This window comes from Atta colombica, unplaced genomic scaffold, assembly GCF_001594045.1.
Source record: "Atta colombica isolate Treedump-2 unplaced genomic scaffold, Acol1.0 scaffold268, whole genome shotgun sequence".
Classification (NCBI taxonomy): domain Eukaryota; kingdom Metazoa; phylum Arthropoda; class Insecta; order Hymenoptera; family Formicidae; genus Atta; species Atta colombica.
The window spans coordinates 126906-137845 of record NW_017259368.1 but is presented as its reverse complement, the minus strand read 5'-3'; the positions used below and the strand labels follow the sequence as shown (position 1 = coordinate 137845).

General features: G+C 34.5%; 1 protein-coding gene across 1 annotated transcript in view; it reads left to right on the top strand.

Moving 5' to 3' along the window:
- The window catches only part of LOC108689282, a 135924-nt gene that overhangs the window by 115168 nt on the left and 9816 nt on the right, over positions 1-10940 (top strand). The window contains exons 11-16 of the mRNA XM_018196005.1: positions 118-168; positions 428-579; positions 1070-1239; positions 8831-8981; positions 9092-9234; positions 10507-10576. Coding sequence (XP_018051494.1) covers positions 118-168; positions 428-579; positions 1070-1239; positions 8831-8981; positions 9092-9234; positions 10507-10576 — 737 coding nt within the window. The remainder of the gene's footprint in view (positions 1-117; positions 169-427; positions 580-1069; positions 1240-8830; positions 8982-9091; positions 9235-10506; positions 10577-10940) is intronic.

Here is a 10940-nt window from a genome sequence, read left to right as displayed (position 1 = left end):
GTGGTGGCGGTGGAATGTCCGGCGGCCCGGATCGTGGATACGGCGGTAACTCGCGTGTGGGCGGCGGTGGTGGAGGAGGCGGCTACGACGGTGGCCGTGGCGGTGGCGGATATGGAGGTAGCGGAAACCGAGGCGGCCCGCCACCCTACGGCGGCGGAAATTACAACGGTAAGAAGGAATCTTGATGATTCACTTAAGCTATGAAAGAAACATCTATTTTTCAATCAGAAGATCCGAATATCCTTGATCACAAGAAAGATATTAAAATTCTATGACAAAGATGATTAGGATATTAATGAAAAAAGATCCGAGCATTAAATTCCATTAAATCGTCGCACATTGCTAAAATGTTCGGGGATTTGTGTATATTTGTGTATATTTGTGTATATTTGTGAAATACGAGCTGTTAATGTTTCTTTTGTCATAGGTGATGGATGGGGGATGCAAGGAGGCGCGCCCAATGGTTTGGGTGGCGGTGGTAACACGGGAATGGGTGGCCCTATGGGTGGAAACAACCAAGGCAACCAGGGCAACATGAGTGGAAACAAGACCAGTACACAAGTCACCATTCCTAAAGACGTAAGTCGACTATAGGCTTACTTTTTGTGTTTGTTTTATTTTCTAGGAAAACATAAATATTCGTTGCATCAATTTATTTTGGTAATCGTAGCAAAAAATTGTATATTTGCTCTTTATATTGAAGATCCAAGTTAAAATCCAATTAGGAACGTTGAATTTTATTCGATCGTTGCTTCTCGGAAGCTACGTTCTCGGAAAGCAATAATGAATTCGAGATCATCTTTTTCACCATATCAAATTGTAGGTCTCGCGTATATCTGTGTAAACTATTAAAAAAAATGCACACAAATATATTGAAGAGTCATTGTGCTTCTATTAAGTGGCTAAAGATTAAGAATAATTTGTAGATAAATGTAGATAATGTCATGTTTAATAATGATTATTTTGTTTGATTGAAGTATCTTTGATTTTACTCTATATGTTTTGAAAATATATCTGATTATTGTGAAAATATATCTGATTATATATAAAATCTTATCTTTGTCTGCAGTTGGCCGGAGCCATAATTGGTAAAGGTGGTGCGAGGATCAGAAAAATTAGATCCGACAGTGGTGCCGGAATAACTATAGACGAGCCACTGCCTGGTAGTAACGACCGCATCATTACCATCACTGGGATTCCCAGTCAGATACAAATGGCCCAGTACCTGCTGCAGCAGAGGTAATTGTTATATTGACATATATTATATATTTACATTAAATGTAAAAATCTGCTTCTTATTTCATGTTAACATTGTAAATATTGCCTTTATATTATATTAATAAAATTTAAAATCGAACATGTTTATTGTTAAATGCGCTATTTAACAAAGATGGAAGAATACACACACACACACACACACACACACACACACACACACACACACACACACACACACACACACACACACACACATATTCTAGAATATCTTGATGTTTAAGCATGTACAATTTTTGTAATTACATGATAAAAATTGCGATATAATGCTTGTATGACATTGTAAGATATATATTGTTATCATTTCATGCACCGCCACTTTGTTATGATTTTGCGAAGCTTCGTAAACATCTTGATGATATAAAAAAATAATTGTTAAAGTAAAATCGAAGAAAGGAAAGAATTATACTCTATATAAGTAATATGTGCTATCTTGAAAATTAAAATGCATAAGTAACTTCATAAATACGCTTGTGTAAGATAAAGTCGATGGTGTGTTAACATTTTGTGAATGATATTTAGATTCTTCGATTTTATACGCTGCTATGTTTAATATGTATTGGAATATATTTCTTCGTTGTCACGCGCGATAATAATTTCTCGTACTTCATCCGCTTTATAACCGATCGCCGCCATCACATCGAGTCAGTTCATCATCTTTAGGAACTAACACAATCCGACTAACCAAACGATCGAGGTGACTATAACATTCGCAAAGGTGAAGGCGTAGGAATGGAGAGAGAGAGAGAGAGAGAGACGGATGGAAGGAGAACGACGCGCTGGAGGAATCTCTAGCCCAGCGTGAGGGAAAATGGAGCACCGTTGTATGGAAGACTAGTGATTTTGTTGTTCTACTTTCGATGTAACAAGGAATCACTAATCATCCTACAAAGGTGTTCAAGAACTTCGCCTCTGCCTGAGACCTGCTTTCGGAACTAACACCATTCCCGCTGCGCCCCGTTTGCTCATCGACGCGCCGTAATTTCGCACAAATAAACAGTAACATTTTCTTCAATAATGTATCTATAATCATCAAATAATTGCAGCTAAATAAAAGCTGTAATATTTATTCATATTCAAGTTATCTTGGATCTCTAATAACTCATGTAATTCGAACTCCATTCGTAATGCATACTAATACAATTAAGGCTTCGTGCGCTTGTTATTGCGATTTATTCCGAGTACGTTTATTGCGTCGTTCAGATATCATATATAAATTAAGGCTTTTTATATCGACGATTTAAATCTTATTTACGCAACATAAGATGCTTGCATTTTTGTCATTCTGCGCTTTGTACCTCGTAAATCATTTTTAGAAAAGTTTATAATGAAAAGAGAAAAATTTTAAAACTTAATATAAGAAATTTGTCATTATCTCGTCTCTTTTAATTATATCATTTATTTTCTTCAATTTTAATCGTTATGTGGTCTTTGACTAAAAATTCCGTTAATTTTTTCTGTTCCAGCGTGCACGAGAATGCAGATCATTACTAAGACGTGGTGAGGGATGCATTCGGGGAAGAGGGGAGCCAAAGATGCGCTTTTGTAACTTTTTTTTAGAAATATTTCTTGGGCAAACAGATACAAACGCTGAAAGTGGAACCTGAAACAAGTACATTTGACATGCATCTGCAGAAACGCGTGCAAGAAACTGGGATACTTCCGGCAGAATGCTGCGCACAGGAGGATAATCTGTAGAATTTACCACACAATACAAACACACACACACACACACACACACACACACACACACACACACACACACAGATGACACATGCCACACGCGAATCACCCTCTCCCAGGAAGATAAACGCTTGTGGTCGATGCTAACGTGACCTTAACATGGCAATCCTTTTCAAGGATGGTAGTCGCCCAATGCAGCCTGCAAAGTAAATCGATTCACGAATCGAGTACGTTAACGTTTTCGATGTCGGCCTTTCTTTAGTATAGAATTCTCTTATTTGTATCGTGTCGGCGAAGCCACACGTACTGTCGATGTGACAGCGGGGGGTTTCAAACTGGCGAGCAACCGCACCATGTTCCCCGATGTTAGCATTCCCGAAAAAACGTATTTATCCTTTAAAGGAAATCCAAAGAATGATCCTTTTTTTTTCTACCGTAAATCGTGCGCTATTTTGCTGGGAATCATCGTGTATCTTCTTTTTCTCTTTTTTCGTTATTATTATCATTAAATTTTGTCTCTTTCGCCCGACAGAAAAGAACGTATTTTAATTTCAAATTATATAGATTGTGCCAACGAACAATCGAGACGCTGGCGCGAGACAGCCAATTTGAAACCGTTAGTCGCGACTCTCCTGAACATCGAGATCTGACAACGCACACTTTTCTCGTTACGTTTCTTTCCAGCTTTTTTGATAAATTCTTTACAAATTCTAATCCTATGGAAGTAAGAATAAATGCGCATAGAGTGAATGCGAGGGCAACAGTGTCGAAGGAACGGAGAGGTCGAGCGAGAGAGAGAGAAAAAAATAGATTTTACTAGGCAAACGTATTCGCAGGAAAAGAACTGACAAGTGTATTCGCAAAAAGAAACTGTACATAAGATCCACTAACGTTCCTTTCCCTTCCTTAATTGCTGCATACACCGACAGGTATGCGTTTCTGCTGTTGCATTATTATTGTAGTTAATATTAATTATTACTTTATGATTATTGATAAGAATATTTTTGCGTTCATATTATATCTCTAAATCTATATTAATCATACCTTTATCCCCTTCAGCGAACGCGTAAACGTTCTTAGTGTTACAATGGGTAGAAATATTTAGGCTTAATGAAGAGACATAAGATTAAGGGGGGCACCATCGGCAAAGAGCGAACGGTTACCGAATGATTTGATTTAGAAAATGATATGGACAAACTGACTCTACTGCAAAGTCCGTCATGATAGTAATATTGTATTTTGGCCCTACAAGTTTTTTGACGAGCGTAAGTGGAGCATATTTTTCAGTTCTTTTTTTCCATTTGCCAGTTTGTTTTTCTTTTTGTATTATATTGTACAGAAGAGAAATTTGCGAGAGACTTGCGAGACACGAATTCAAATGAATCAGGATTGGTCCGAAATGCTATAACGCTATTGCCACTGCTATATGTATATTTCAGTAGATAGTTCGTTACAATTATCCTCGATGTGCAAAATTTTTACGCTAAAATCCTGACGAAGATGCGATCGCGAATATCTCGAAGATAATAGCCGGATTCGGCATACATGATCTCTGTAAATAAATATCTCTATTATATAGCACTACTTTGAAACGTGACTACTTGAACGGGAGTACCTTTTGGCAAATAGCGGCCGTGTTGGTAATTTTCCAAGTGCAATTAAAAACGATTGTACTAAAAAAAGCATTATTTAGCCATCACAGCCATTTGTGCGATCGTAATTACGAAAGCTTCGCCCTGGATAATTGATTTTAATACTCGAATGAGTGTGTCCCAACATGATTAAGTGATGTCACCCTTGAACCCGCACTCATTAGAGGAAATTGAATCGTTATGTATGCCGGGCTATATTAAGCTAGTACAACCTTTTTGACGGATAAGACGATAAAAAGGATCAAATATGATCAGCATAATGACATTCTAATCGCCGTTTCCAATTTTCTCGCGTACCGATGGTCAGCCCCGAATTAACTCGTAATATCCTTTCCTCTCTCTCTCTCTCCTCCAGCCCCTGAAAGTACATTTTAATCTGGTCAGTAAACGTCACCCTTATCAGGGTGCCTACAAAGGGCATTTTTAAGCATCTTGACCGTGGACAATGTCCATTAATGCAGAGTTGTATCGACCAGTAGGCAGTAGGTGACGCATTCACAGTCTGTTACACTTTCGGGATCATCGCGCGTGGATTTGCATAGGTATACAAAAGGCTTGAGCAATGACACGCTCGACTGAAATGTCAAGTGAAATCACGATCCATATGTGAATTCGCATATGCGATGGACTTTACAGATTTAGAGATCTCCCATTATTTTCACAATAAAATTCCGGTCGACTGTTCACAGAGGGACGAACGCGATTGCTCGTGACGAGATTTCCTAATTCTGTTGTTTTTTCCCCCTTTGTTAGTTACTTTTCGGTATCATTGTGTTTCTACATCATTGTTCAAATTTGAGTGCGAGAGAAAATTAGCATCGAGAGAAAATATTCTTTGCGTGTTGTTACATTAGATATGTGTTTTGTACATTTATTTTTTCGATTATTCCTTGGAGTTAGAGATTAGGTAATATTATCAAGTAACAATATTATTTCAATGTCAAGGAAAATATATCATAATTGTCGATCTGTGAATAGTGTCACGGAATTATCACGGCCCAAGGTCTTCAGAAGCAGAGGGAATCGTGGTTTCCCTTGTTTAAAACAGGAGTGCGAATGAGACCGCAAATAAAACAAACTACGTGAAATGAATCAAAACTATAACCGCGCGTAGCTTCGTCCGCGTGTTATGCATTTTTCGTCTAACACATAAACACACACGTAAATACATACACTTGTTAATTGTAATTCATTTCACTACGACGAGGCACATAAGCACGCGTGGATGAATGACAGTACGTGAGGATGTATGTATAGACGCGTGTGTGTGTCCGAGTGCGTGTGTGCATGGGGAAAATATCGACACCAGATATATAAACCGGTTTGTTGCAACTGGGCTTTGGTATCGCGAGAAAGTTGAAAGAGATAACGTGTATAATCACAAATATGGGAGAGAGAGGGGGAGAGAGAGAGAGAGAGAGAGAGAGAGAGAGAGAGAGAGAGAGAGAGAGAGAGAGAGAGCGCTATACACTCGTACGTATCACGATTACGTGTACTGTATAAGATAAACAGTTTACAATTATTTGTAACGAATACTTTTTATTTGTCAAATAAAAGTTAGTACAAAGAGAAACGCTGTTATTTTTATCAAGTCAACCGTCAAATCGGTTAAATTAAGCTCGACTTATTGTTTTTAACATTACCATTGTGATTTAATACCAGCATGACGAATATTAATAATTCCTATAAATAAAAAATTAGAAAAATTATAAAAGTTCTTTGTAAACAAAACTAACTCTTGTTAAATTGCAAAAAGATGTAAAATTCGTCTCAAACTTTTATAGATATATCTATAGATATATCTAGATCCAAATGTATAAAATATGTCTTCTAAATGTCTTCTAAAATATATCTTTTAAAAAGAGTGATAGCCATACATGTTTCAATTATTTAATAAAGAAATTAGCCGAGTAATTAGAATTACGATAGTGCATAAAATATTTTAGCCTTATACACATACCAATATTTTGATCTGAATGTATGATGAATTTGTCACATTTTAAAAGCGATTCTTTTCATTTACTCATCAGAAAACTAGTCCAATGTAATATATATCTTAAAAATATACAGTTTTATGATACTAGAAATTCCATGCAAAATTCGCGAGCGAATAATCAAAATAGAGTGGACGTTCAGGAGAACGTATATATATATATATATTACTGGGACTTTAATATCATTTCACTGAATTTACTTTATTACTAGAGATAATGATAGAAAATTAAATGACATACAGCGGAAATGAAAAGTAGCCACTGACCAAAGAAATTGCAGTACGAGTCCAGTAACATTTGCAGTCATTCAGTAGTTCCCTTGACAAATAGCAGTTTGTTTTCTATAAGCATTAACTTAGCTCCAAAATGACGCCACATTGGAATAAGAAATCCAGAATTGACAGTGTAAAGCGTGGTGAGAAACTAATATTATTTTAATTTATTAATATATACAGGATGTCTGGAATTTAAATGTCAAAACTTCGGGAATCTGTAGGGGATCGACAAATTAAGAAAAAAAATTCTGTAGAGATATGCTCATTTTTGCTTCGTTTTGAAGAAAATTGCAAAAAAAAACAAAACATTTACATTTTGGTACTTTCTCATTATTAATTCATTTATTCACTTGCTTAATTGTTCAAAATGTTAGCCTCTTGCATCAAGTAAGGACAGCTCGTGTTGCAGCTAAACTAATCTGGTGATATTTGATGCACTGCAGCCTCAATTCGATTTCTCAATTGTTCTTTTGAGTTGATTGACGATGAATAAACTTCGGCTTCAGGACCCCCTCATACAAAGAAATCCAGTGGTGTCAAATCAGGTGATCGGGATGGCCAAGGTACTACTCCTCCACGTTCAATCCATCGTTGTGGAAAATATGTCTAGCTAAGTCTGTCTAGTTTGAGTAGTTCTTCCATAATGAATTGGACCCATCGAGTTGAAATTACATTTCAATCCGTTGCTGCAGATGGATAATCTTCTAAATAATCAAAGAAGTTATTCTCCAAAAAAATCTATATATCTGACTGTATTTAATCTATATATTTTTAATCTATAAAAAAAATGATCCCATTAGATAAAACAAATAAAAAAAATTTTCGCCTGAAAACGGAATTATTATTATTGTTTTCGTGCATGATTTTAGTGACGAAAATATTTTAGAAGCAATACAAGAATGAAAGGTAGTGTAACTACGTTTTGTCTTTTTTTTGTGATTTTCTTCAAAACAGCAAAAACGAGCACATCTTTACAGGACTTTTTTTTTTTTTTTTAAGTTTATCGATCCTCTACATACTCCCGAAGTTTTGATATTTAAATTTTAGACACTCTGTATGCTCTTGCATATTAATATTTATCAATATCGATTTAGTTAATTATTAGTTCGCCAAACAAATCAATATTCTACATCTCGTAATAGGATATCGCAAATGTCTGGCACACGTTCGGGTAAAAAAACACTTAGGTTGGTTTAATATCTATTGTAAGAATACGAGTCTGCATGGTTTTCGTTACATAAGTATGGATGGATCGTCGATAATCGAGAGTGTTCTTTGGTTCATGGTGAGGATTCTATAATCATCTCAAGAGTAAGCTCAGTAATATTGTCCAGGGAAAGTAATTTACTCTTTTATTCGACAGGTTTGTATATTGTCCATCGTGTTCTGCGTTATATTGATGTTACGCTTGTGGGCCAATTATTCGAACAATCCCATAGTTACAACTATTTACACGTCAAATCCGATATGGGACGTGTCTTTTCCAGCCGTCACCATATGTAATAATAATAAGATCTATCGTCCACATGCCGATCTTATGGCCAAGAATTTGTAAGATATAAATAAGAATTAATAAGATATAAATATTTTAATACATTCAAGTGCGAAGGGTTCATTATTTTCCTTGAATCCTTATATTAATAAATAAAAGATAATTAGAAAATTTCGAAGTCCTTGAAAAAAAAATTAAATTAAAAATTTTCTGTCTATCTGAAAAAAAAATTTATTCTAAACTCGATAGTTGTATTTCGGTTTTGCTAATCTTTCCTTCAATTTTCTTCATAAAAACTTTAAAAGAAGAAAATTTATTACTTCAAATAAAAACTATTTGATGTGATAAATTTTCTATTTTTATCTAATGACAATTTATTAATTAATTCAATTAATTTTGGATCAACGGAGTTAAATTTCCATATCCGATATTATGTCCCAATTTTATATGATTCAACAGATACATGGATGGGTTCACTACAAACGACAGCGATAAATTTTTTTCATCCCTAGTGAAATTGGTACGACCCGACAAAATCTCGATAGACAATACGATTGCGAGGCAATTTCTCGATAGACTCGACATAACGGTCGAAACGCTCATGGAGCAGGTAAAAAAAATTGTTTTAATGATTAATTTGTATCTCCAAGGAAATATAGATCAATCATAAGATCCATTCAAAAAAAGATTCGAGTTAATAATTAACGATATCTCTCGCAGTTGATGCAACCTTGCAGCGCGTTACTGTTAAGATGCGTTTGGATCGGCAAGATTTACGATTGCAGCAAGATCTTCAAGACTATCAAATCCAAGGAGGGTTTCTGTTGCGCTTTCAATTATCACTACAATCTTAACGGACACATGTAATTGTCGCGAGAAAATTCTCGGAAACACATGTCGCTATATTATTCTTTATATTGTGTACATATAAAACAACATTGCTACAACATTTGCAATGTCGCTGGAACATTTGCTGTATGACAGGCCTATCCAATTTCAGTTCCGGAATCAAAACACAAAGCCATTGACGTAAAAAAAAACCAATGTGAGTTTAGGAACTATAAAGTATTGATAAGCATCACTTATAATTAAATGCGTATCAACACTTTACAGTCCCCGAAATCTTATCTATAAATTTTTTTGCATTGAGCTTTGCGTTTTGGTTCCAGAGCTCAAATTAGATAGGCCTGGATGTCAAGTTGGTGCAAAAGTTTGTCATATTTGTCGGATAAAGTTGCAGATGAAATTTCAAAATAATCGTCTCTGCTTCATCTAGAAGCTAGGAAGCTATAATTTTTAAAAACATTTGGTTGTTTGACGATTTAAAGTATACAAAGCAAATGAAAGTTAAGCTCAGTTAAGTGCAATATTAGAAATAATAATAATGTATATTTAGATAAGTATAATAAAATAAAGGGTGGACCCCCTTTATCTACATCTCATTTGCCTTTAGATCAATTATTATACATATTGTATTGCTTATAGATCGATTGCCAACATACGCTGTGTACAAAAATAATAATTTCAGAAATGAAGTCACATTTGCATATGTATTATTGCCTACAGATTTTTTCGATTGCTTACAAGCACTATTCTTCACTTTAAAAACACAAATTTCTCTGAATTAAAATACAAATTCTTCATTTTAAAAACAAAAATTACTTTCTTATATAATTTAATTTTAATTTTATTTGTGCGCAAAAGTGTTTGCAAGCAGTCGAGTTGTAGGCATTAATACATGTAGTTATTGGCAATAATACAATTGGCATTAATACACGTAGACAATCGATCTGTAGACAAATGAAATGTAGGTAAATGATACAGTAGGCAATTTATAGGAAAAAGTAATCCTCTCTAAAATTAACTGTATTAATTTTATTATTTATTTATATTATTTAAATATTATTTTTATTTCTATATTGCGCCTAATTAACCATTTTTGCCCTGTATAATTTGAATAATTTTTGTATTTAAATTAATTGCAATAATTTGGTTTTTTGATTTTATTTGATACAAAAATAGAAGCACAAAAACTTAGTAGGAAAATGGACAAACTTTCAACAATAGTTCGATATATGTAGACTCATCCGATATTTAGATATGTATGTATTTTCGCTTTCGTCATTATTCCGTAGATCCAATGACTTTAATACCAACGATTTCAACAACACTTCTGATGATTTGCCGGGTGTGCACACAATTTTGGTAATGCTCAATATCTTCGCTCAATATCTTAATTTCGACTAGAGATTCTATATCAGAATCTAGGAGCAACCAGGAGCAGGGCTGGCATGTATATTTAAAATAGTTTTATTTAAAACACAGTATTTGCAATACAAGTGCATTTTGTATTTTGCATTTCAGCAGAGCATATGAAAATACGTATTTTGTATTTAAAATGGAAAGATTGAAAATTTTTTGTATTTTGTAATTCAAATAATAAGATTGTCATAATCTTAGTATTGGAAATACAAAATACAAAATACAATTGTTTTACAAATTACTGTTTTACAAATAAAAATATTTCAAATAGCTTTTATTTTAATTATTATTATTTCAATAAGCCTTT